Below are 26233 nucleotides of genomic sequence, written 5' to 3' on the forward strand. Positions count from 1 at the left end.
GTGACGTTTCAGCAAAAGAGATTCTTGCCCTTTTAGATGATTGATTACTAACTTCGACTGATTTTGCTTCCGGTATAACAATGTAAGCATCTTCATGAAGTACGTCAGTTTATAGGTCTTTGTAGTTACTTCCCAAAATTTATATATAAATTTGCAGCTATAGCTCGCCCTTTAGCAGAATTAACTAAGAAAATTCTGCCGTGGACATGGAGTGATAAGCAGGTTGCTAGTTTTGTTAAGTTAAAGAAACATTTGTGCTCTAAGCCAGTTTCAGCTTTGTATGATCCAAATTTAAATCTAGAAATACATACCGATGCATGCAAATTAGAAGTAGCAGGTATATTGTTACAACACCAGTTCGATAGTACCCTGCATTCCGTTATGTATATTAGCCGAGTGACGTCTAAGGAAGAAGCTATGTATCATAGTTATGAGCTTGAAACACTAGCCGTTGTTGAATCCTTGTGTAAGTTTCGGGTATATACTGTGGGCAAACACGTAAAGGTGGTCACAGACTGTCCATGCCACTCTTACAAAACGCGACTTGATTCCCCGCATTGCAAGATGGTGGTTGTAAATACAGGAATATGATATTAGCGTAGAATGTAGACCCGGGGAAAGCATGAAACATGTAGACGCGTTAAGTAGGAATCCAATTGACGCCGTAAATATTAATCGCTTAGAGTTACTGATTGGTTTTATACTGTTCAATATAAGGATTCTAAATTGGAAAATATTATCGATCAACTGAAAACCGGATCAGCAGGACCCGATGTTGTTAATAATTATGTGCTGTTAGACGATATGTTGTATCGGAAGGCGTTCACTGGTAATAGAATCGTAGTGCCCGGAGCAGCTAGGTGGAAAATTGTACAAATGTACGATGAGATAGGACAGGTAGGGTGTAAGGGGTTACAAAAACTTTACTGGGCTGGTGTCTGCAGATTCACTGCGATCCTATTGTAGTGTAGCTCCTGTATTTGACAGTGCAAGCAGCTTGGTGACAGAAGATCTGATTGATTTACTAGAAAGCTAATCAACATTGTGTGCCCCATTGCGGGAGCAATTGTTACAGGATGGCCGATTGTAACGCTATATGTTAAACCGAGCAACGCCAAGCCAAACCAAGCCAGGCCAAGCCAGGCCAAGCCAAGCCAAGCCAAGCCAAGCCAAGCCAAGCCAAGCCAAGCCAAGCCAGGCCAAGCCAGGCCAAGCCAAGCCAAGCCAAGCCAAGCCAAGCCTTAGAATTGAATAGCCGACCCAGTCTTTTCCGAACGTTACTTATTAACAATTATGCAAAAGGGATTGTCGCCCATGGCAACCGATAACAGAAAAGAAAAGACGGGGTCGCTATAGCAACGAGGCGGTAAAATATAACGGAGTGAAAAAATATACACGATGAATAATAAAAAATATATATAACATAGTTGTTGTTATTGCCTTTCGTTTCACATGATAAGAAACCCCTTTAGGACTTGGGAACTAACCGCTCTTGGTTGAATAATTAGGTTACATTTGAAATAAAAGCGGGGAGTTTCACCACGAATAGTCAAGATAGGTTCACGCCGGAGAAACGGCATTCATTCCGACAGTCGGCGTCAACCGTATACCTTTTTGAATTAAGATCGGAATAAAGAAGAATTTGTCTTAATCATATATTCATTAAATATACAATAAAAAAATTATATAAACCAAACATTGCAAGTTAAATAATGCATGTAATATACAAATTATAAACTCTTGTAAATCAGAACATCCTTATTTGGTTTGGTTCGATTAAAATATTATGTTCGGGAGTACCCTTAGAGGAGAATGTACGTTTTACTTTTGAATTATTTTAAACTGTTAATCTAAATTAAACTTATCAAGATGACGTAAGCAAGTTTGATCACCACGGGTTAATCAAGCCGACAGCAGCAATAAGAAAAGCAGAAATAAGAACGTTTTAGTATAATGTTCTTCTTCAGCAAATTTTTCTATTACTTAGCACTATACTATACTCGTTACAAATTCGTGAAAAATAGTCGTTTTAAAAATCGGCAAATTTGCTGTAACTTTAAAGGTAAAATAATAGACCATATCAGTAGTTAATTGAAATAGTTTTGTATTACAAAAATTCAACACCACAACAGTTATTTACCAAGAACTATTGCGGTGTATAATATATCAGAGCTATTAGCATATCTTATCGAATATGTAGAATTTATCGTTTATATTTAGGCTATACAAAAAAATGGAATTATAAAAGTCCCTTTTATTGAAATAGGGGTGGTTCATATCTTACTTCAAAAGTTATCGGAGAAAACTTTGCAACTTACACATTACAAAGTTGTAAGTTTAATCTAAAAATTTAAGAAAAAAAAACAAAAGAAAAAACATAAAATGCTTAAGTACTTACTTTATCTGTATTATGCTTATTAATGTTGTTACCGACGTTCCCTGTAGAATATTTGAAGGCATGGCTTGGGTTGGTTTATACTTAAAATCTAACTAATAGTTTATTTGTTTTTGATACAACAATGTATTATGAATTATATTTTACGCTTATTTATTATTAGAAACGATTATTCTAATAATTTGTCATGGATCCAATAGATATCAAAACAATTATCATTATTCCAAATATAGTTGAATTGGAATAAATTATTATTCCAAGAGAATAATTAAAAAATATTTGTACTTTGCTTACAAATAACAATATATACTAAATAGCGCTTCATCAACACCGATTGATAACTTAAAATTATTATCACAAACATAATTAAATGAATCGCGATCCATATCAACAATAAAGACCGAAAAGTCACTATATTTCTCTTCCAAAATCATCCAATTATCACAACACAGTCCAACATTACACAGTTCTAATAATATTAGAACTCTTTTGACTTCGAACATTGTGTTTATTTTAATTTGTACTGTAAACTTAATGTCTATGGTCCCATTATAGTCTATGATTTTATAATCGCTTAAAACCTCTTTTAACCAGTAATAAGTATCTTCATTATAACAACTGTATATAACACCACGTTTATCAATACCATGGCACTTTAATTGTGGTAGAAAATTTTCACTTATATTATTCGCTAATAAGTTTTGAATCACTTTTAAAAAGAGTGTACAACGCATATCACTTGTTTTTGCTATTATTACGGTTTTTTGTACTTTATTATATGAATTAATAAATGTTGATACTTTTTGTTTATTTAAAGTTTTCTTTGAAAATTCTCTTGAAGTATTTATTTCATCGCTAATATTTTCTTTTAATTTATCAGTATTAATTTCAAACTCTTTGCTTAAGATCTCTTTGGATGGTTTCGTTTCTTTAGAATGAATATTATCCGTGTTATATACACTATGTAAAGTATTAAGTTCAACTGATTTTTCACTATTATTCTCTGTTGATTTTTTCTTATTACTCAGATCAGTTTTAATTTGTAATAGTTTTCTTAAAGTAACTAAGTCGTTTCTATTATTATTTGCATCATTACTCTGGAGTGTATGTATTTTTAATTCTTTATTGTCTATATTTTCTGTTTTTCTTTTAGCAATATCGTTATCACAGTCGTTTGCCACAGACTTGTCTATTTTATTTCCGTCATGAGTATTATCACGGGATTCGATATTTAAACTATTTTGATTTATAACATCGTAATATTCGTGAACATCAAGTTTAAAGCTTTGGTTACTCTTCTTATGTAAAACTTCATGCGTATCTTTGTCAAGTTCATCATTAACGTCTAAATTCTTATTTTTTACTAATATTTCGTTATCCTTAAAATTTTTAGATAAATTTGTATCGTTTTTCACATCTGTCTTTGTGCATATTGTTGCATTATCATTAATTTCCTCGGAGTTATTTCTGACAGTAGCTAAAGCGTTCGTCGCGCTGTTTATAAAACTATTTTCGTAAATCTTCTTTCTGAGAGTCAAGGACCTAAAAAAGTTATAAATTTATATTATAGTCAACTTACCATTAAATAAATTCCAACCATGTTAATAAATCTGACTATATACTGACTACCTTATTCATAATCTATTGTTAAAGAAAAAGTCTAGTTACGCTATTTAAGTGACACATTTAAACAAATGTTCTTTTCTTGGATTGATTGCCATTTGTTTTTTATTAAATAAGAAATTAATAATAACCTAGCCGCCAGTTGTATTGTTTGCCGTGATTGGCTATAGACCGGGTCTTACCCTATATGCGTGCCAATAACAATAAAAACCAGAAACTAGAGGAGCCAATGAACGAAGCTGAAACTTGACATGTGACTTTAATGCACAAGCCAAGAGTATACTTACATCATATTAGTGCCGTACTCCACTTTTAAACACGTATCTCCGATATTATCATTAACTTCTTCTGCAATAACCTTAACGCATTTACCGTAAAATTTTCGCCTTTCATTTATATTCGAACAGGTTTTCTCCAGACAATCGCAGTACTTTGACAGCAGAGCACTGTCGAAATTGATCTCAACGTACTCATCCTCGCTTTTCACTAGTTCTAGGATCTTGCTTAGGATTAATATTTTAAAATCTCTCTTCTTCCCTGGTAGTTTCAGTACATTAGAATTTATATTATTTGCATCTGTCGGAGCGTTTTTCGACACTGCTTTGATGTTCTTTTTGTTAGAAGGTTTCGATTGATTTTCATTATCATCAGGGAATATTTTCTTTATTAGTATTTCTCTGAAACAAACATTTCACAGTACTCTGTATTGTTGTGTTCCGTTTAGAAGGGTGAGTGAGCCAGTGTAATCACAGGCACAAGGGACATAACATCGTTCCCAAGGTTGGTGGCGCATAGTTGATGTAAGGAATGGTTAATATTTCTTACAACGCCTTTGTCTATGGGCGGTGGTGATCATTTACCATCAGGTGGCCCATATGTTAGTCCGCCAGCTAATGCCATAAAAAAAAAATAGCCTATTTCAATGTAAGTAGGAAAAAAGATAAACAAACCTTAGATTTACGTATATCATGCTATTTGCTAATAACATAGCGATATAGTGCGCTACTAAGAGTTTATGATTAATATATCTTTATTTATAATACAAAACTATTACACTTAACTGCTCATACTCACTTTGATTTTACTTCCAAAATTCCAATAACAGATTCGTCGACGTTGAAAACGCTATTTTTTTCGCAAATCCATAGTGAATATCATAGATTAATCAAGCTCTCGACCAATGACATCGCGTCAATTTGCTGTCAAATGTTGTTTGTTAAACTTTTCTCCTCTTATGGGTAGAGTATGTACAAGTCCATCATAAACAAGGGTAAAGATAAAAAAATGTGAATTTGAATTGATCATTGATCGATATCATCAAAATATTCTATGATATTCATCATGGGTTCGTGAAAAGATATAATTAAACATATAATTAAAGGGCATATAAGTTGTTAAATGGAATAACATTATATTATAAATAAAGATCAATCAAGTAAGGTTCCGCATTGTAGCAGCGTGGCGAAGTGAGGCACAGCAGCACTTTTATCAGGCAGACTTGATGGTACGTAATAAACACCACCAATAGACAATATCGCCAATGAGCAACCTAGATAACTAAGATGTTATTTTTCTTGGCCCAACACGAGATTACATAATATTGCTGCTTGGCTGTAGAATATCTGACGTGCCGAGGGTACCTACCTAAAGCCCTACCATCAAGTAAACGTACTATTTACAATCTAGAGCTCGTCGTAGTATTAGCACGCTGGAGCTTATTCAACAACGCTGCTCCAATGTGATTTGGTGGATACACATGTGGCAGAATTTCGTTGAATTTAGACACATGCCGGTTTCCTCACGATATTTTCCTTTACCACCGAGCACGAGATTATGCACATGAAAATCATAAACACAAATTAAGCACATGAAAATCCAGTGGTGCTCGTCTGGGAACCCGCAATCATCGGTTAAGATGTTAGGATACATGTAAATATATGTAATACAGTGCAACCTCGATAGAAACAAATCTGAAGGGAACGAGTAAATATTCGTTATATCAAGGGATTTCGTTAAAATTAGATTTGTTATGTTGAGGTTACGTTGGTCTAAAATTCCTAATAAAGAGTTAAAATGATAGTTTTATTCACCTCAACATTACTTACTTATCTTATTATAGAGAACGACTTCTACTAGTAAATGACATTTGACTTCTACTAATAAACACATTTTTATCAAATGTCTGTATGTTTTTTCTATTTAAAACAATCAGGTAGGCAACAAGTATATTTGGTAACTTTATATAAAGGTTTTGGGTTGACAAAATTCGCTAATCAGTGGTATTTATACTTTTTCTTGATAGTTGAAAAATCGTTATAAAGATTCTTATGGACAATTCAAGGGGATTACGAAGAATTTGTTAAATCGAGGAATTCGTAATATTGGGGTACGTTATATTAAGGTTGCACTGTAATAGTAATTTCAAACATCACTTACCTGTTGTTTGAGGAAATCGTCATATCGATATACATATTAGAATCGATGATCATTTTGTCTAAAATCTTCTGTCCCAAATTATTTTCAACGCCATTCGATAGTGATATCTTCTTCCTTTTATTGAAACTCAGCAAGGTCGTCTTCAGGAACCTCTTTTCTTTCTTAGATATTTCGTTTTTGAAATTAATTCCAACGTCAGAAATATCCTTGTCGAGTAGGTTTAGAATCTTTTCGAATATATATATACGGAAGTCGACTTTTGCTTGTTTTATTAAAGATTTTTCCGTTGCATGCCCTAAGCCTGCCCCTGGTGCCTTGGGAAGTCGGAAAGTTGAAAGTTTGTGCGCTATTTTGTAAATAACGTTCAGAAGGTATTTTAAAAAAGTGTTCTATCGATCGGTCAAGAAAGATTTACAATATAACTCAAATAAATAGCTTAACTAATGACCAGTGATCGAATAATCGGATGCATATTTAATAACTAAAGTTATTTTTTCGCTAAGAAATTATGGAAGCGGCTTCTTAAAACATATTTTTTAAATATAAATCCCGGGATTTCTAAAATTCGGAAATGCAAAACTAATCGCATACGTAGCATGGAGACGACTTATTTAGCGTGTAGTATTATGAATTTAAAAAAACCCGGGACTCTGGTATTTCATAATTATTTATATGTGTCTTTGTTTAAAGTTCCGAGTTGTTTGTCGCTATGTAGAGTGAAGAAAGAAAATTACTTATCTTGACGTTTGCAATGACAGTTTGGCAATTAACTTTATAACTTTAGCCAGCACCCGATCTATAGTCGGAAAGCACTAAACGATAATTCTGGAATAGCTTGATTTTTTACGATCGATACAAAAGTGCATTCCATAACAGCCAACACCTCAACTTTAGGTAAATATGCATCCGATTATTCGATCACTGCTAACGACCATTAGATATGGAAACTAAAATAGTTCTTATTTCTTATAACGTAAAGTCGTGTTCTGTTTGTTATATTAAGTTGCTTACAAAAACAGTACTTAGTATCGTTGTTCCGGTTTGATGGGTGAGTGAGCCAGTGTCACTAAAGGCATAAGCGACATAGCATCTTCGTTTGATTTAAGGTATTTTTATTATTTGTTAGAGCCCTTTTGTCTATGGGCGGTGGTGACCAATATTACCATAAAATAAAATACACTCTATTCAAGAAGGCTTTTACAAGCACGTTTGAATCGTAATTTGACAAACTATATGACTATAAGCGAATGTGTCCTCTTCGGAATGTAGATTCTACCGAGAAGAACCGGCAAGAAACTCAGTAGTTACTCTTTTTCATCATTTAAAAATACAAAGTCATGCTAGTTAAGTACAATTAATTACACTTATATGTACGTATGTAAAATATCTTGCCTGGAAGTCAAGCATTAACTCCACGCTTTTTTATCATCTATATAATCTAGTATCGAATAATATGCCTTCTTTACCAATTTATTTCTTACAAATTTTTTGAATATATTTATCGAAAAAGTTTTTTTTATGATATCGGTAAGCAGACGAGCAAATGGGCCACCTGATGGTAAGTGGTCACCACCGCCCATAGACAATGGCGTTGTAAGAAATACTAACCATTCCTTACATCAACAATGCGCCACCAACCTTGGGAACTACGATGTAACGTTCCTTGTGCCTGTAGTTACACTGGCTCACTCACCCTTCAAACCGGAACACAACAGTACTGCTGTTTGGCGGTAGAATATCTGATGAGTTGGTGGTACCTACCCAGACAGGCACAAAGCCCTAACACCACGTAAAAATTAATATCTGCGGAATTTTATTATAGAAAAAACTCTGCGAGGCTTTAGTGACTGGGTATTTTGTGTGAATAAATCACTTCTCACTTTCACCAACAGCATTTGATTACCTACTAGCTCGTAACAGTACGTAAATGCTAAAAGTAACATTAGTAATTCGACTACAGGTGTATAGAAAAGACAACTCACGAGATAAAGCATCGGTATGATTGGTTCGGTGATACCCTCGCCACGGAGCCCTAGCGCTCCGCCCTCCCAGCCCATTAATTGCATCATCCTTATTAATTGAAATATACAAATTCATTAGATACATAATCATATCAAACATATTTTACATATTTTTTTTGTTTGTACGTTACGCTTTAACGCCTTAACTACACATCAATAATTATTACATTTTGAATATAAATTTTCAGGAGTACAGGAAAAGACAAGAAACCAGACCCCCCCCCCCCCCCCCCTCCTCAAAAAAACGAAGCTGACGGAAATTAGTAGTAAATGATTAATTTAAAAAAAAATCACCTTAACCCTTTATCGCTTTCCAAAGGTATCGACATCGCTTCCATTAGTTTGTTCTTCCTTGAACAACTCTCCTTCTTTCTCTCCTTGGCTCTCTTCTCTATGTAGCTGTTTATATCCTGTACACCGATTGCACTAGTGGTGTCTAACTCTGTCGACTTCTCGAATGTTATGGATTTTTTTGGTGGTAATTTCCTGTGAAATTAAAACATTTATACTTTACTTTACTTACAAAAAAACGTAAAGGCATGTCTATGGTGAAATTATAATAACATTAATAAAACATAACATACATAAATATAATTGTATTTAACTAACATGACTGTATTTTTAGATGTTCAAAAAGAGTAACTACTGAGTTTCTTGCCGGTTCTTCTCGGTAGAATCTACATTCCGAACTGGTGGTAGCTTTACTTAAAATAGTTTGTTAAATGATTCAAAAGTACTTCTAAATGCCTACTTGAATAAAGTATATTTGCCTGTCTTTCCTTGGGGTTCAACTTCACTTGCGTCAAATTTCACCAAATTCGGTTCACATTCGAATTTAACAGTGAAATTGTAACAAACAGACAATCACTTGCATTTAAAATATTAGTATAGAACGAAATGTATCGTATAAAAAAAAAAAAATTACATCTGACTCGGATCCTTTAGGAACTTCGAAGCTATACTTTCCTTTGCGCTAGTTTTGCATGAATTCGGTAAATTATTTTTGTCGTTCAAAGAAGTGTTGCCAACAATTGAGTCACTTGTAACATTTTTTTCTCGACTACTACTTTTGTAGCGATCTTTATTTGAAGTTTTAATCTCAATACTGGATTTTTCTTCTGATTGAAGTACGTAGTACGTAACAGAAGTGCTGGTAGTATCTTCTTCTTGGTCATCTTTTAATTCCCTCTTATAACATTCTTTATATTCTTCTTTACACACAAGATTACTTTCAGTCCTATGTATATTGTCAATGATTGGATTGTTTATGGTTGCGAGATTTTTTTTATTATCTGTTTTGATGTCTATCTGAGAACTACAATTCCTTGTATCACATATCTTAGTACAATTATTCCCGTTAACTTCTGTTGTTTTCTTGTCTATTACACATTTGTTTATGGTATTGAGCATGTTTTGATTATCTGTGATTGATGAATTTTTGGAATCGTCGTTTTGCGCTTTGATCTCTAAGGCATTGCTTACTGTTCTAACATTACTTCGAACTTGAATGTTAGGTGGTGGTGCATTTCTGGAAAAAATATACTTTTACAAGACGAGATTTTATAATTTAGAAATTAAATACATGACAGTGATTGTATATGAACCGTTTAATTTCGTAGGTTTATATAATAAATTCCAATCAAAGAAAGAATAAAGATAAACAAACCTTAGATTTAATTATCTGCTATATTTTAACTAATAGAAGATCTTGATTAATAAAAATTTAATTACAATACTTAACTACTTATATCTATATATATACTAGTTGCTATAAGAGTTTCTTCGACGTTATAAAAGCCATCTTTCGATAATCAGTGTCAAATGTTATATATTTGGCTTTATTCCGCTTGTGGTTGGAATGACTGATAGGATAGGATCGTTTCATTCATATATAGTTTAAAAAAAAAGTAATGTAAGAGAAGTAAAAGATGACATATTGTAGATTTAGGTATCGTCGTTGCGCCTGCAAAAGTCGCTATGTGTTACTTCTTATTTTTAGATTTTTATCCCGTTTTAATTTTTATTTCAATTTATGTAGCTTTCCATGTATGAACGTTTTTGTTTTCAAAAAACTTTTTTTACAGTACGTGCGTATTGAAATAACGACTTTTGCAGGCGCAACGACGATATATACGCATAAAGCATATTCTAGTCGAAGGAGGATAAAACTTTAAATAAACTTTGACGTTGCACTGAAATGGTAAATATTGATAATGAATTCATGAACCCATGACATTGTCAATTGAAAATTCTGGTGTCAATAATGCAACGGTTCATGGGACACCAAGCGAGTAGCGACGTTAATAGTCGCAGGTTAGATCCTGACCCCTTGGGCTATTGTCACCCCTACCCTTGCACAGGCTTTTAGCTAAATTGGGGGGGGGGGTGGATTGTTAAGTAGGAATATTAGTAATTCTTGAAAACATTTTTATTTGTACTTCTCTTAAGCTAATTAAGCTTAGCGTAGGTATGCTTTTGATTGTTACTTACACTAGTACTTAATAGGCTTGTTTCCACTAATAATAAATCGGATGGCTTTGAGTTTCTAATGATTAACCATGATAATTAGTAAATAAAAAAACAACTTTTCTACAAAAATAATAAAAGATTAATAATATTTTTGGAAAATAAAATCGACAAAATGAGGCATTTAATCACGTGACATTAAACACCAATCAGAGTCGCGTGACGTCACACCTCGCGAAACAAGCGCGGAACGCTACGTTGTTTCTATCATTATGGCAGATAAACTGGGAGTACTACTTGGTTCTGGATCTTTCAAACACTCTGCAATTATTGACAAACTTTGTTTTTTCAACATATATTTTCTTGGCATTCGAACTTCGTTGGTATACAACCTGGTTTCATGCGCACTTGTGTCTTTACCCATAATATGATACTCTGTATAATTAGTCATATCATTTGACAACTAAAAAAATAAGAAGAGTTTGAATTAATACATTTTATAAAACGTAAATAATATTTTAACTCAAACAAATCATAAAATCCTATTCTAGTCCTAACATTTTATAGGTTATGTGTGATATATTATATTTGCTAAATTCATTTCTTTTACTATACATTTATAAATAGATATATCAAGTTGTATTTAATACTTACATCGAAATGGTCTTCACAGAAATAAATTGTGGAATTAGTTGACAAAGTAAGAGCATCTTGCCTCCATGCCATTTAACCACTTTATTCGTATTTATTTATTGTTTGGTAGGTATATGAATAATTTGTCTGGCGTTTTTATCGTTGTACTTTCACATTGGGGCACCATACAGTATTTATAATACGAGGAATTCATTATTTATTAAAAAACACAATTGACTGTCATACACAAACACGGCTGTTTCGCGAGGTGTGACGTCATTCAAGACGCCATGACAATCTTGGCCTTTTTCGCGGTAATTTCAAGTTCATTTCTAAAAACTCAAAATACTAACATAAAAAACCTATTTTTCTTAAAATAGTATATTTTTGGGATGAAATAGATGCTAAGCTATAGTTTTAAACTAATTTCCAAAATTTGTCAACTAGCCTAGTGTTTACCTATAATTAACTTATCATTTGTGTTTTAGTAGTTTATAAGCATAAAACTGTAATAGATGTATACAAATGCTATGTTGTTGGTGAAGCAATAAATAAAAAAAAAAAACAGTTTGCTACGTTTATCAAAAAAAATGGCGATCGAAAGTCGGAAGTTGTTATCGAAATTTAAATAAACATATAAATATTTAAGATATACATATCATTACCATGTAAACCTAAGATTTGTTCATATAGAAAATAAATATGGAACTTACAAAGGCTATGTTTATGCCCCCTTAAATTCATATATTTTTAATAAAATAGTCGTCTCACGAGTGACGCACACAAAGTCATCTTGTACGAGCATAATATATTATTAAAATTAAACTTACATTTCATTACGTAAGTCCTTATTAACAGATAATGCCTTTAAGAATTTGCTTCTTGGGTTCACATCATTTTTATCAGCCGTTAAAGAACTTTCAACTTCAGCTTGTTTTTGTTCCTTTTTCAACCTGAAATAAATAACATTAAAAATTTATTTCCAAAAAAATGGTTTCGTTTTCATTTATTATAAAAAAAATTATTAGATTTTATCAGTGGGAACAGTAACATCCCATGCCTTCATGCTGAAAACATGTACATTAGCATCTCAGAAAGAACTTAAAGCTTTTGGTTCTACAGCTTAACTGTCATGTTGGATTTACCGTCCCATCGAATTATAGCTTTACTTATTGACGCTGTGTACAACAAAAACAGTTATATGAATTATAACAAAAATCATATACAAAAAAATACTCTTATTTATCAAGTCCCAAGTTAAGTTATGTAATAGAATATCTGACTAAGAAACAGAGGAGTCATTCATTTATTTTACTTACATTGCTCTTGTCATAGTAGGTCTAACATATCTTGGTACTTTCAAAAATGACACCTCCCTGAAATAAAAACCATTATTGTCGAATATTACTTTTTTAAAATTAATTTTGAATAAAAATAGTGACCAATCACTTCTTTTAGATGTATTTCATTACGAAATAATATATTAGTGTGATAATCTTAGCAACTTTTGAATGCACATTAAATCGAACTTGTCATGTGTTGAGGTTCAAGACTAATTAAGATAAATTTAAAAAGTAAATACCTAATATATGTATTGCACATTGTACAAGTGGACTGTAAGGTTCTTTAAGATCAGGGTCCAAATTACAGAGACAATACTGTCCTTTAAATCAATAAAAGTATTTAAAATATTATGTACCTCTTTTTCGTCTTCATATTGGTTTTGGACGCATCCACTTCCAATTTACAAGTTTTATCAAATTGGTTAAAACATTTCCACATCTCATTAAAAATGTTATTGCAAGCTGGCGACATCATTGTCTCAAACATATACCTTCTGTTATATATACCGAGGAAATTCTCCAGAAACTTAGCTTCTATTGGTGCTAAGTCGGTAAATAAGAGACTGGCTTCTTTTTCATCTTTGATAAAATCAAGGATTCTTTGTAAAGCTGTTCGGAGAAACGGCGGAGATATGGATTCAATGATTTTACTTTTTTCTTTCAAATATTTCTCACTTTTAGTTTCCTTCTTTTTTTTTATTTGTTTGTCAGTTCTGGGTTGTGAGACTTTCGCCGCATCTGTTACTAACTCTTCATTGTTACTACTGAAAATATTTTAAATCAATAATAAAAATATATATATAAAAAATTTAAATAGTTTATTAATTTTAAAAACTCACTCTGCCCGTTCCTCCCCTTGGTCTGTTTTCTTTATTTTCTCAATGACTAAATGCCTGTAATAAAATTTATAGTTTGAAATTTAAATACTGGCTTCACGTAACCATCAGAAACAAAATACTTGTTATTTTTCAGTATATTTAAAGATTGAATGGATTGAACATACACAAACAAGTTTAAATGTAAAGAAAGCATATTTAAGCATAGAGAATTGATTATAATGATTTATTATATATATAAGAAAATATAGATTATGACTAAAACTGGATAAAAAAAAACAATTTAGAAGAAAAATTGTAAATGCGGTAACCATACTATATTTTACCACTAAGCAATACTTTGTATTTTTGTGTTCCAATTTGAATTGTGATGGTTGGTGACAGATTGAAGGTTTAAGGATTAAAATTTCGTATTACTCCAATGTCAATGGGCTGTCGTAAAAACTTACTATCAGATGGCACATTTGGACATCTGCCTACCAATTTCAAAATAAATAATAGTAAAACATACCCCGTATTATCCGTAGATTTCAAAACAGATACTTTAAATCTGTACTTTAAGCTGTAAATCCTCATAGCTTCCCAGAGCGGTGCGTACAGTGACTTAAACCCGAGACCAACATCATTTTTACGTTGCCAAATTAAATTGTGCAGATATTCTACATGAGATGCAGGCATTTCGGGGAATTCCATAATCATCTGGTTATCATTCTTTATAAATTTTAATGTTGTATTTAACCATTCCACTTTGAATGATTGAGAGATACCATCGTTCATTTTTTCTAAAAAAAAATATGGTTACGAGATATTTTAACAACACAAAAATTGTTAAATGAAAATAACAAAATCCAATGTTTAAATAAAAAATACATACCAGATATCTTCGTAACTTTATTGAGCAACAAATTGTTATTTGAAACTTAGACTTGCACCGTAAGACTTTATTTTGTTAAAATGTTGTGAAAACAAAAGTTTTTGCAAGGTTTGCAAATATATATATTTTTTTCTATTAAATGATTATTACTTAAGACAAAGATTATGAAAATAGATTAAAATTTTATTAAATGTCTGTGAGCAAAGTCACTGCTTCAATTGCAAATCTATTTATTATACGAATTCCCCTAGCACCAGGTAAAAATTAAGAAACTTCCCCAAAAACTTAGGTTTACCGGCTAATAAGTTATAAAATTTTGATAGAACTCATGTGTTGCTATTTAGTATTTTCATATAAATATTAATATTCTGTTGCCACATTTTATATTTGATATAGTCCGGCTTTACCTTTATTTTATCCTTTTCTTATTCAGCCATGTTATTAATTATAGAATTAAATAGTAGAAAATATAATATAATTTAAAAAAAAAACGTAAATTATGCAAATTTTTCTACCACGCAGTAAGTAAGTAGCCAAGTAAGGAAGCGTTGGAGAATGCAGATTGTTTGTACATTGTAGATTGTACACTACAATCTCGAACTCTTTTAGAACTCAATTTTCTTTTTACAGGTATAATATCATTAAACTCAATCTTACGATTTATAAAAAATCTTTACTTGTTCCTCTCTCTCTATCTTTTTGTATTTGAGTCATTTTTTTTCTAATCTTTAATATTTATCTAATAGACCGGGAGATGATGACACAAAATACTAGGTCATTTAGTATGGCGGTTCTTTAGGGGTCTAATTACGTAAAGGCAAAAAGGAAAATGATGGTCATAGCGCTCGCGCTGGCGGCTCAATCGCGTGGGCGTTAATCGAACGCGTCGGATAAATAACGAGTGCCGAACGATTTGTTCCACAAAAATGCTTGTATTTTCATATAGTCGAAAAAAAAAAGAAGTAGGCGGTAGCGTAATGCCATACTTCTCGGGTGTGACTTACAGCCCGCCATACCGACGCGAATACATTAATTTGAATAAAACAATTCAACCATTTGTACCAGGCTAATTTTTGCATAGCTAATCATCGCCGAGTGAAAAAATCTTGTAAAAAAACAACTATGCTTTGGGAAAATTACACCGACATTGCCAAGACCTCTACAATTCGACAAATCTTTCGAGGAGGGACACTCGTGGGAAAAATCTGTAAAAATTGAGGGCAATACGGAAATTAAAAAAAATGTAATAGTACAATTTCCATTCTAAGTTCTCAATTGGCAGCACAGAATGTTACTGTCATAGTGAATTATAAACAATAATCAGTCCATTGTTATTTTGATTTCTTTATTTTTTATTTTGTCTAAATTTAAATGGATCAACAGTAAATAGATATATTAAATAAATTAAATATGTCTTTTGACGTGAGTTGGGAAGTGGATAAATATAAGGAGGAACATGAAAGTGATGAACACTGGTTGTTACGAAAAGCATTCATGGAAAGATGGAAAAACGATTATCCCGAAGAGAGATTAGTTTGTTTGGCTCAGGTATTTGGAAACATAGAATTTATGGGATGCAGATACCCTACGGAAGTAATGAAGGAAGTTGCTAGAATGTCTTACGATGTTAGTATAACCTAAATACTTAACCCCTTTTTATATCTAATGTTTTATATTATTTTAAAGTATTCTAACGTTAAAATAATATTTATATATACATATAATTAAAATTATAGGTCACACAACAGTATAGGAAATCAAAAAAAACGAAATTACAAAGAACTTTTGTATCAGCATCTGACGCAGCAGAAGATAGAGCAAGAGGTGTGAAACGAGAAGGCGGAGTCATTAAAAACGGTCCAAATAGTAAAAATATAAAAATTCTCTTTGTACCTCAAACTAAAGACGACGCAGTGCCTGTACCAAACATAGAAGAAGCAATAACTGAAAATATAAATAATGACAATGAAAATACACCCGAATGTAATGATAATGATTTACCGATTGTCGATGAAACTAAAACAGATAAAAAGTCTGATCATTCAGATGAGTATATGAATGAAATGTTAGCACTAAAATGCTTGGATGTTAGTAGATTCTCAGATAAAATGTTCGATACAGAATTTGGTAAAATGGTTCTTTTGATAAGGCCATGGGCTGGTAAACTAAGTAACATACAATGTAAGTTTTTATTTTATACTTGCTGAATCTGTGGCTTTGTGCATGTAAAATATACCTTATCTATAGCACAGAAACAGTCACCCCAATTCTACCCTCTCAAGGGGTGAATTAAAATACATTATGTTCTATCCCACAATTCAAACCTGCATGTGTCTAATTTCAACGAAATTCTGTCACATTTGTATTCCACCAACCGGCATTGGAGCAGCGTGGTGGAATGTGCTCCAAAACCTTCTCCTCAAAGGGAGAGGAGGCCTTTAGCCCAGCAGAGGGACATTTACGGGCTGCTAATGCTATATACAATACAACACTTCACTATGTAAACTTCATATGCATATATTTTATTTTGAAATGTTTTAATAATAATGCATATTTTTCACGAGTCCATATGAATACCATATATTATTTAATACCTCAGCCAAAACCTTGTTTAATATAGATTTAATTGTGTGGTTGAAGAAGACAATAGTAGTAATTATAATCAGATTTTCAACAAATAATAAAAACATTATACTTTATTACTTACAGGAAAGTCCATCTTTAATAATCATGAATTAAACTGAAAAATTTAAAAATAATTTTAGTAACTATAGATGTTTTATAAATAACATTTGCCAACTTTTCAGCCAGCTGCCAAGCTTGTCACTTGCCAATAATTACAACGTATAAGGACAACTGTTTCTCTCTTTTTATAAAAGGGATTCTTGTCGCTCAAGCGACTGGGTTGAAAGTTGAAGCCAAGAGTGTCGTCGAAACAATGGCATGGAATGTATGTATGTGTATTATATTTATTATACTGTTTTATCTTATTTACAATCATAAAACATAAATTAATTTGTACAATCTGGTACAGCACAAAAGCTCTCAAATAGCAGACTACACACCCTTGAGCATCATCGTCGAGTTGCCAGCTTACCGGTTTTTTTATAGGATACATTTCGGAGAGTGCTCGAAGGCTCTTTTCAAACTGGTTGAGCCATCTCCATCCCTTTATTCCCGGACTACTAGGCGCAGGCAAAAGTTTCATCCGTACGTTGTTGACATACCCAAAATTCGAACCAAACGGTTTGACAGCTCGTTTATGGTGAGAGTCGCCAAAATTTGGAACAACCTGCCTGTGTCTATTTTCCCTGATGAGTTGAACTCTGGAACCTTTAAGAGAAGAGTGAACAGGTTTCTTTTGGATGGGCGTGTACCACCTTCGTCTTCATCTACACTTTCCATCAGGTGTGATGGAAGACAAACGCCTATTCCACTACAACGATAAAAAATCTGGGTCTGTCATACGCATTCAACATATTCTACAGCTCATAATACTCAGTATTGTTGTGTTCTTTGGTCGCCACCCTAGACATTCTTGCTGTAAGAAGTATTAACCGTTCATTAGATCGCCAATGCGCTACTTTGAAGCTAGAATTTTTTCACTAGATCATTGACCCTTCATAATGGAACACAATAACACAAAGTATTGCTGTTCGAAAAGTTTTTTTTTTTTTCCAATAAAAACATATCATATCATGTGAAGCTCAAGGGCTTTGCCCTATCCTAAATTAACATACCTCCCTACTGTAGATAATTGCATTATCAGCTTCATAATCAATATAGATAGATGTATGATAAAACTCAATTATTTTCAGAGGTTACGGGAACAAATGGTAAGCGTTATCATAAAGGAACTGTGGCTAGCGCAAGGGGACCGAGTGTCGGTCGGCGACGTGAGCAAAGTGAGGGAATTTGGGAAACCTGTCGAAACCAGCGTCGCTGTCAAGTGAGTATATATTATATTTTGGAATAAAACCTTAATGCTGTTTTCTATCAGGAAATTCTTGAAAATTATTCTGTTTGGATCGTGACTCTCCCTCTCTGGTCGTGTCCAACATTACCATCGGATTAGTGAGTGAATAGTGTGTTCCAGTGCTTGCGCCACACACATCTTCACATTTAATATTTAACAATATTTTAACATTCCGAGAATTTGGATTGTTGTTTGTTGGTCAGGAAACTTGGAACCTATTTTGTTGGTAATAACCTATAACACTATCACATTGTATTTTACTTGTTTGCAGAATGATGAAGTTGATGGGTTGGAAGGGTGGAGGGCTGGGGGCGGATGCCCAAGGGATAGAAGAACCGATCAAACCTCATTTACAAATGGTATTATTCTGTCATTTTTCCACTCTACATAATTCAATACAATTTGTTTGGAATTAAGTTTTTTTAACGCGGCAGAACTGACAGAAATCGTCACGTCCCTCTCTTTCTCGTTCTCTCTTTTTATTTTACATAAATTGTTTTATATAACATAATTTAATTTTTTTTTTTTTATTGGTTTGAATAACAATGTGTGTCTATAATTTTTATAACAATTTTTTCATTGTCTTTTAATTATTCTCAAACATTGTTTGTTTATTTCATTGTATGTTATTGATCGCGCCAATGAAATAACTAAACCAATGAAATAACTAATAATTAAAGGTTGACTGGTAGAGAATGCCTTCAGGCATTAAGTCCGCCTTTTGTTCCAACTTTTGTTGTTGGTCAATAAAGTTTTTAAATAAATAAATGAAGATGAAGAAATGGGAAGAGTATTTTGCTAATGTTGAATAATGAATTTAATAAAATTAACATAATATTTTATGTAAAATAATTTATATTATTATTTGACGTCCAATTCTCCAAGCGCAATCTTCCCTTTTTCAAAAATGACGTCCAAGTCTCCAAGCTCAAACTTCTCTTTTTAAAAAAAAAACGTCTGGCCGTAATTAATTTTGTACACAGCAAGGAGGTTTTATTTGGCTCGAACAGTTATATTATACATAACATATAGCATAAGCAACTTCGGTCCAGTCGAGTGTACCATGGCAACTCTCGTTTTTTATTTTTTAATCAAGTTCATTTAATTTATTATACTTGTTATTTAATAAAGTACAGTGATAAGAACTTTGTTGGTTGGGGATGATCCGAACCACTTCTGGTTTTTTGTCAATATTAAGATGGCGCTAAATATAAAATTTGTTTTTGTTTAATGTATTATGTTGCCAAGTGTCACTTAGTAGTAGAGTTTTGTGCCATCCGCTCTGGGTATGTACCACCAATTCATTACATCTACCAAACAGCACACGCTTGAATAAAAATTTGAGTGAGGGTCATAACATATGGACTGATCATGTAGGGAACCATCAGATTAATTTATTGTCCACTTTTTTTTTTCAGGTAAACCGTGCCGGTCTCGGTTGTAACGTAAATATACAACAACTGAGACGGGCCGGTCAGCAGCTGATGACGAGGTTCATAGCCTCGGACGCGATCGACGTGGACCTCGTATTCAGCAACGAGTTCAGTAAAGAAGAACGCGCGGTCCTTCACCACACCGCGCAACGGATTGGCCTGGCTTCCAAGAGCTATGGGGGTGATGCTGAAAGGTAAATATTATAGTTAAGGAAGCACTTGCATAGTGGATCAGTGAATGTGTGTATTTGCGTTTGATTGTATGTCTCCTAAGCTTCAAATCGCCTTGAACAGAATAGGAAGGTATCCTAACTTATATGATGAGGAAAGATTTTCAGCATACATATCTGTTTCAAAGGTGATTAAGATAGCATAGTGAGAAAACGTAGATGTAGGGCTTTGTTCCCTTCTGGGTAGGTACCGACCACTCATATTCTAGCACCAAACAGTAATAATTAGAATTGTTGTGTTCTGGTTTGAAGGAGTCAGAAGAGTGAGCCTTTGTAAAAACAGGCACCATAGACATAACATCACCGTTTCCAAGGTCGGTGATAAGATAAGATATATATAATTATAAATATTAAAAATGTATATGGCACTAATGACTATGGCCAGTAGTTACCAAGTGGCCCATTTGCCCATCTATCTGCCTACCAATGCCATAAAATTATACCACAGAACATATTTTTTATTGAGATGATAACATCTTAGTTCCTAATGTTGTTTGATCAATGACAATGTAAGTTGTAATTAATAATAATAATTATTATTATTAATGGTGGTGGCCACTTACCAGGTGTAAATTGCTAAAATACTATATTTAAAATTAAATAGTGTAGCAACAGTAAAAATAGTGAATTAAAAATAATAACGATTCCTTAAATACTAAATTTTCATTTATGAATTTTTATTACAGATTTTTAGTGGTGAAGAAGAAATTGGACCCTTTTTCGATCGTTCGAGCTGTGATAGCGAAGGGAGGGAACACCCCGAAATATCAAGTTTTTTTACCGATTTCACTTGGACAGAAAAGATAATATATTTTAAATATACAGTATTTCTTAATTGTGTTTTATTTATTATAAATTTTTTGGCCGAATATTTTAGACCTTTGCCTTGAATATGTGAATGATATAAGTCAAATACTACCAAGTCATATACAACTGGCTATGACCTATCTGCCCAATCATTATTCATCTATTTTAATATTATAAATGTGGAAGTAACTCTGTCTGTCTGTCTGTCTGTCGCTCTTTCATTACCAATCCAATGAACCGAATTTAATGAAGTTTGATATGAAGAAAATTTAAACTCCAAGGAAGGACATAGGCTACTATCTTTTGCCTAATACAAACCAACCCCTAAAATTTCATAGAGAAAAATTTCTACAAAGGCAGAAATCGATAATTGATACTACATAGTGAAAATAATAATCAATATATATATATATATATTCATAATCAAAACAATAATAAGATGTTAGGTTCCCGTAATCGCTAGTTCCGTTCCATCTCTCAAAAAATAAAATATACGAATCAAGCATTAAAAAAAATAACAATAAACAAAATGGTAGTTCTTTTTTATTTTCCAAAATATGATCAGTGTTTATATGAGTAAACTAAAAAAATGTTTTTTTAACTCATAAATAGTCAAATTAGGTATCTTAAGGAGACTTTTTAATAATAACGACAGACAATTTAAATATTTCCTCTGTGAACTAATTTTCTTTTGTTTGGTAGCCATTGATGAAGTTGGTACTCCTCAAATTTCCAACCAATAATAATTATGATCAAAATTCTACCTTCGCGTTAAAACTACATAATTATTGTAAATCCATGAGTTGTGTTTGAATTTCACAATCGAATACAGTCGGGTCGGATTTTAGATTTGTTTCTGATATAATTCTATTTAACTAAACTACACGGTCTGTTACATTCTAGTTAAAAAGTATAATTATCTTTGTGATTTTATATGGTAACATTACTGCTAATAGAAAATATCGTTTTTAAACGCTTAAATAAGGAATAATGGCTTTACAAAATTGTCTACAGGTTTCATATGACTGTACATATACATATATTATAATAAATATTGATTCACCAGAAAATAAACAGACTTTCGAATTTATTTATTTCTTGTTCTCATGGTTCAATTTACATTTTAAAAGCAATTAAAAAAAAAGAAAAACAAAGACAATCTGCACAAGATTATTAATTATTATTATATTAAGTATAAAGGTATCTTATAAAATACTATATTATAGGTGGCTATTGAAAATTAATAACAGGAAATAACTTTTTCTACTTAAAACTAAGAACCTGAGACTATAGTTATAAGCTTATAGACTATAGTAGCAGAGAACGAATGAGCTAGTAACTAGACCAATAACATTGCTTATAGGTAAGAAACAAAGACAATATGATTTTGACATCGCCAGTTTTACAACGGTTTAATAGTTTTAAATATTTTTAACACATAGGTTTAATACTGACATATTTTTATAGACGATATTGATAAAAAATTTCATACTTATTTTAAAGTAACCACCTTATATAAACTTCCATACCCTCGACCATTATTTTTTTGGTTAAAATCAATTACTATGTTTTGGTGGCTACGACAATCGTTAGTAAAATGTAGTTACGCAGATTTTAATCTCTGCCCACATTCGACTGATACCCATCTTTGATCAATTAGTATTCTTAAAACTACACCATACGGGTTAATGATGCTATCTAACTAGTATGAGGGATAGATCGAAACTTTTTAGTATATAAAGTCCATAGTTTCCCAAAATAACTATACGCTATTAATTCACAGTGTTATACTAACGAATTTTCGCGCCCACGTTTGATTATTTTTTTTTAAAATGGTTTCAAAGTTGACCTTTACCCTAGCTGCATTCTGCTTAGTTTACGTTTTAGTTGAAAGTTCTTTTATAAAACCTAACAACGTACCGAGGGTAGGAAGAAGCAATGAAGCTGATGGCCCATTTGATCAAAGTATGATGGGATACGTTATTAAAACTATTCCCAGTAAAAATATACCGCGAATGGGTCGCAGAAATTACGATTCGGTAAGATATTACATAAAACTCTTTTGAACTATGATGTGGTATAATATTTATTTAAAAAAAAATGTTTCTTTTTTCAGGCGAATCGTTTTGATATTCCAAAATTATATCAAGTTCCTTCCGAAAACTCAGAATATTATGAAGGTATAATATTAAATAGTTGAGAAGTATCAGGTTTCGTTAGATTTATATAAAGGAAGTATTCATATTTTAATATAAAATTAATAACTTTCAGATGAAAATATATCTAAACTGACTGCAGAACAAGAAGATTATTATGGAAATCATTGAAAAATTATTCAAGACAATCTGGTTTGGAAAACGATGGATTAATATATTTGTTTCTTTTCTAGTCACTGTTAACTATATAAACTTTGAGAATAAATAATGCATGCAATTTCATTTCTTTTATTTCATAATTAGTTAATTACTGTTCATATTTCTTATGTCATCATAATTGCATAAAACGGAATGTTTGTTAAAAAGTCAATGTCAATGTAGTTGTATAACCTGGCCATATTAGAAAGTTGCAAAAATTGTTGTTCCTCTCTTTCTATTTCCATGTCTCGTCTAGGCAACTGTTTCTCTTCATCAATATTTACATACATACCATTTTTACGTTCCTTACATTCTCTATTTTCTTCCATGATTTCGTGGAAGAAATTTTAATAGTTTTCATAATTTAAAAAGATAAATTCTTAGTGTAATTGATAAAAGACAAAATGGTGTTGACGAACGATGTTGTTTTGCCGGAAGAATCGGAACTGACCGTGGAGGAAGTTAATTTATCAACTGCTACTTTGAGAGCTGGCTCTTTCCATTTGGGAAAATATTGTGAAAAAGCGAATAATGTAAGTGAAACTGCTGTTTTATAATTGTTTATTAAATGTCTTTCCCTCACGAACTTTCGGTTACAGTATATTTAATATTTAATTGATTGCATAATCAGATCCAAAGTAGGTTATGTTTTGATATCAATAATGATTGCTAACGAAATAATAACGTTACAAAATAAAAAAGAATCAATTTTTATTCCAATTATTTTCCTTTTCTTAATCTGTATAATATTAAAAGTGGATTAACAGGCAATACCTTTGTTAAATCATTTCACATACAACGATATTGTTTTTTAAATGGTAACTTATTATATGCCAAATAATTAATAAACTTGTATGATTTAAAATTTTAGTGTATTGTAAGTACATTATATTTATTCTGTAAAGTGCCTATTTAAATAATATTTGCTAATAAAATCAAGTATCAAAATATTTATATAATACTAGCTACCCGTTATGTACAAGGAAAATATAAAACTACATAAAAAAAATTTAAAATATAAATATTAATTTGCATTGACTAGCATATTTTTTTTCAGTCAACTTCCACATTAAAATTCGAATAACTTTTCTATTCTTCAATAAATTTTAAAGAATTATACACCCAAACCTTCCTCATAAATCACTACATCCATTAGCTAAAACAGAATAAAAATACATTTGGTAGTTGTTGAGTTTGTAGTGTCCAGACATGGCGGGAGGACTTTTTTTTATAATATGTGACATGAGCAAACATATATCTTCTAGGAATTTATGCTCTGTCGTATCGAAGAGCAAGATCCCCGAAAGTGTATCAATGAAGGCAAAGTCGTCACAGCGTGTACCTTGGATTTCTTCCGGAAGGTAAAAAAGGCATGTGTAGCTGAATTTAATCAATATGCTAATTGCCTTGACAAGAGCTCCGGGGACTTTGGCTTACAGCAGTGAGTATATAAATATTTTTTTAAAGACAGTTCATAAATTTAAACCAACCACATTTATTTTTACAAATCATACCAAATCAAAATATTATTTATTCAAGTGGGCTCTTATTAGCACTTTTGATGTGTCATGTTACAATGTTGAATGAAATGTATCTTAAAAAAAGCTATAACCAGTTCAGAAAATAGATTCTACGATAGATGAGAAGAACCGCCATTAAACTTAGTACTAACATTTACTAGTATAAAAGGTACCCTTCATGAGGAATGAAATCTGTATCTTGTCTATTAATCTTTTTAAACATTACATTAAAAAACTTTGTTATTGCTTAGCAGATTACAATGGAATTTATAAGTAAAATCTTGACAAGATTCTATAAAAAAAAGTTGGCTAATTTTAATTTCAATTTTATTGAATATATTTTACATTTATCTGTGCTAAATCCAAGTAAAAATTTAATAACAATATAAATTCCATTGCTCGGTGTTTTTGTACTAAAAAAGACTGAATTAAAAAAAAAAAAAAAAAATTACAGCTGCCGTAAGACTCAGGGTGTATTTGATAAATGTATGCTCGAAAATTTAAATCTGGAACGTCCCCCATTCGGCTACTTCTGTGAAGCGAGAGTTCACGACACTAAAAGGTAAAACTATTTAGTATTTTTACAAATTAATTACATATGTTTTCTAATTATAAGTACTAAAAGTAATTCATCACATGGTTAGCTCAGTATTTACAATGTAACAAATGTTTTATAGGTGAATATATAGGAAATTGCTAACAAATGGCTCATTTGACATTCTTCACCTGAGCGTAATGCAAATCAAAAATTCTTGTGTACTTATTTTTTAAGTATGTTATAAGTACCTACTTTTGAAATAGGTTTATTTGTCGAAATTGTAGTTTTATTAACTATTTAAGTTTTGTGTTATTATTTTCAATTAGTATTTGTTTTATTTTTTCATAATCTTAATATACAAATTTTGTATCTATGTACATATTATGAATAGTGGACATTTTTACCTTATCTACTGATTTAAAAAAAAAGTCGATTTTTTTATATTTCATAAAAATGTGATCATGTGACATTATTATATCTCAATTTAAGATGAGGGAAGATAAATAGCTAACTCATCATATAATTGTGTTTGCAGACCTAAACCAGCTGTTGAAGAAAAGGCCGTCTATCCAGACGCAACCCCAACTCTGCCTGATGACGCTGAGAGGAAACCCGCGCGCTTCGGTTCCCGACTGTACTGGATGACCGAATAATTGCAACATTTTAGTCACGCGAGTGAGACAGCATACTAGAAAAAGCGAAGTATTTCGCTCTATTAAAAAAAAAGTAAAAAAACATCCGAAAAGTT

At 31.9% G+C, this 26233-nt stretch overlaps 4 protein-coding genes across 5 annotated transcripts; 3 read left to right on the forward strand and 1 right to left on the reverse strand.

The window, feature by feature from the left end:
• Positions 1–1788: 1788 nt before the first annotated feature.
• On the reverse strand, positions 1789–14908 carry LOC125074344 (metacaspase-2-like). 2 transcript variants are annotated; one of them, XM_047685645.1, is made up of 13 exons: positions 14628–14908; positions 14265–14535; positions 13757–13810; positions 13274–13681; positions 12894–12950; positions 12405–12527; positions 9807–10003; positions 9401–9764; positions 8770–8961; positions 8437–8524; positions 6455–6768; positions 4306–4695; positions 1789–3937 (listed from the first exon to the last, which is right to left on the reverse strand). In XM_047685645.1, exons 2-13 carry the CDS (start codon positions 14528–14530, stop codon positions 2686–2688), a joined length of 3705 nt encoding a protein of 1234 aa, XP_047541601.1. In that variant the 5' UTR covers positions 14531–14535; positions 14628–14908; the 3' UTR covers positions 1789–2685. The 2 variants fall into 2 exon arrangements, with proteins under 2 accessions (XP_047541601.1, XP_047541600.1); XM_047685644.1 differs by having other exon boundaries at positions 9401–10003.
• A 1008-nt stretch (positions 14909–15916) lies between these two features.
• Positions 15917–21093, forward strand: LOC125074242. Its single transcript, XM_047685520.1, has 7 exons — positions 15917–16253; positions 16364–16808; positions 17435–17577; positions 18446–18576; positions 18875–18962; positions 20022–20230; positions 20953–21093. Exons 1-7 carry the CDS (start codon positions 16038–16040, stop codon positions 21071–21073), a joined length of 1353 nt encoding a protein of 450 aa, XP_047541476.1. The 5' UTR covers positions 15917–16037; the 3' UTR covers positions 21074–21093.
• Positions 21094–22878: 1785 nt separating this feature from the next.
• LOC125074369 lies at positions 22879–23498 on the forward strand. Its single transcript, XM_047685676.1, has 3 exons — positions 22879–23112; positions 23190–23253; positions 23345–23498. The coding sequence occupies exons 1-3, from the start codon at positions 22906–22908 to the stop codon at positions 23398–23400; spliced, it is 327 nt and encodes a 108-aa protein (XP_047541632.1). The 5' UTR covers positions 22879–22905; the 3' UTR covers positions 23401–23498.
• Positions 23499–23725: 227 nt separating this feature from the next.
• On the forward strand, positions 23726–26233 carry LOC125074207 (NADH dehydrogenase [ubiquinone] 1 alpha subcomplex subunit 8). Its single transcript, XM_047685462.1, has 4 exons — positions 23726–23960; positions 24693–24868; positions 25402–25509; positions 26021–26233. The coding sequence occupies exons 1-4, from the start codon at positions 23832–23834 to the stop codon at positions 26136–26138; spliced, it is 531 nt and encodes a 176-aa protein (XP_047541418.1). The 5' UTR covers positions 23726–23831; the 3' UTR covers positions 26139–26233.

Source organism: Vanessa atalanta, chromosome 27, assembly GCF_905147765.1.
Source record: "Vanessa atalanta chromosome 27, ilVanAtal1.2, whole genome shotgun sequence".
NCBI classification, from domain to species: domain Eukaryota; kingdom Metazoa; phylum Arthropoda; class Insecta; order Lepidoptera; family Nymphalidae; genus Vanessa; species Vanessa atalanta.

What these genes read in the sequence shown, in the direction of transcription:
- LOC125074344 (XM_047685644.1), bottom strand. Translation starts at nt 14,530, where the DNA reads ATGAACGATGGTATCTCTCAATCATTCAAAGTGGAATGGTTAAATACA. An exon ending in CAAGGGGAGGAACGGGCAGA is followed by an intron (nt 13,682 to 13,756) that starts GTGAGTTTTTAA and finishes AAATATTTTCAG; the next exon opens with TAGTAACAATGAAGAGTTAG. An exon ending in AATATGAAGACGAAAAAGAG is followed by an intron (nt 12,951 to 13,273) that starts GTACATAATATT and finishes TTTTTATTTCAG; the next exon opens with GGAGGTGTCATTTTTGAAAG.
- LOC125074242 (XM_047685520.1), top strand. Translation starts at nt 16,038, where the DNA reads ATGTCTTTTGACGTGAGTTGGGAAGTGGATAAATATAAGGAGGAACAT. An exon ending in GAAACCAGCGTCGCTGTCAA is followed by an intron (nt 18,577 to 18,874) that starts GTGAGTATATAT and finishes ACTTGTTTGCAG; the next exon opens with AATGATGAAGTTGATGGGTT. An exon ending in TATGGGGGTGATGCTGAAAG is followed by an intron (nt 20,231 to 20,952) that starts GTAAATATTATA and finishes TTTTTATTACAG; the next exon opens with ATTTTTAGTGGTGAAGAAGA.
- LOC125074369 (XM_047685676.1), top strand. Translation starts at nt 22,906, where the DNA reads ATGGTTTCAAAGTTGACCTTTACCCTAGCTGCATTCTGCTTAGTTTAC. An exon ending in GTCGCAGAAATTACGATTCG is followed by an intron (nt 23,113 to 23,189) that starts GTAAGATATTAC and finishes TTCTTTTTTCAG; the next exon opens with GCGAATCGTTTTGATATTCC. An exon ending in AAACTCAGAATATTATGAAG is followed by an intron (nt 23,254 to 23,344) that starts GTATAATATTAA and finishes AATAACTTTCAG; the next exon opens with ATGAAAATATATCTAAACTG.
- LOC125074207 (XM_047685462.1), top strand. Translation starts at nt 23,832, where the DNA reads ATGGTGTTGACGAACGATGTTGTTTTGCCGGAAGAATCGGAACTGACC. An exon ending in GGGGACTTTGGCTTACAGCA is followed by an intron (nt 24,869 to 25,401) that starts GTGAGTATATAA and finishes AAAAAATTACAG; the next exon opens with CTGCCGTAAGACTCAGGGTG. An exon ending in AGAGTTCACGACACTAAAAG is followed by an intron (nt 25,510 to 26,020) that starts GTAAAACTATTT and finishes TTGTGTTTGCAG; the next exon opens with ACCTAAACCAGCTGTTGAAG.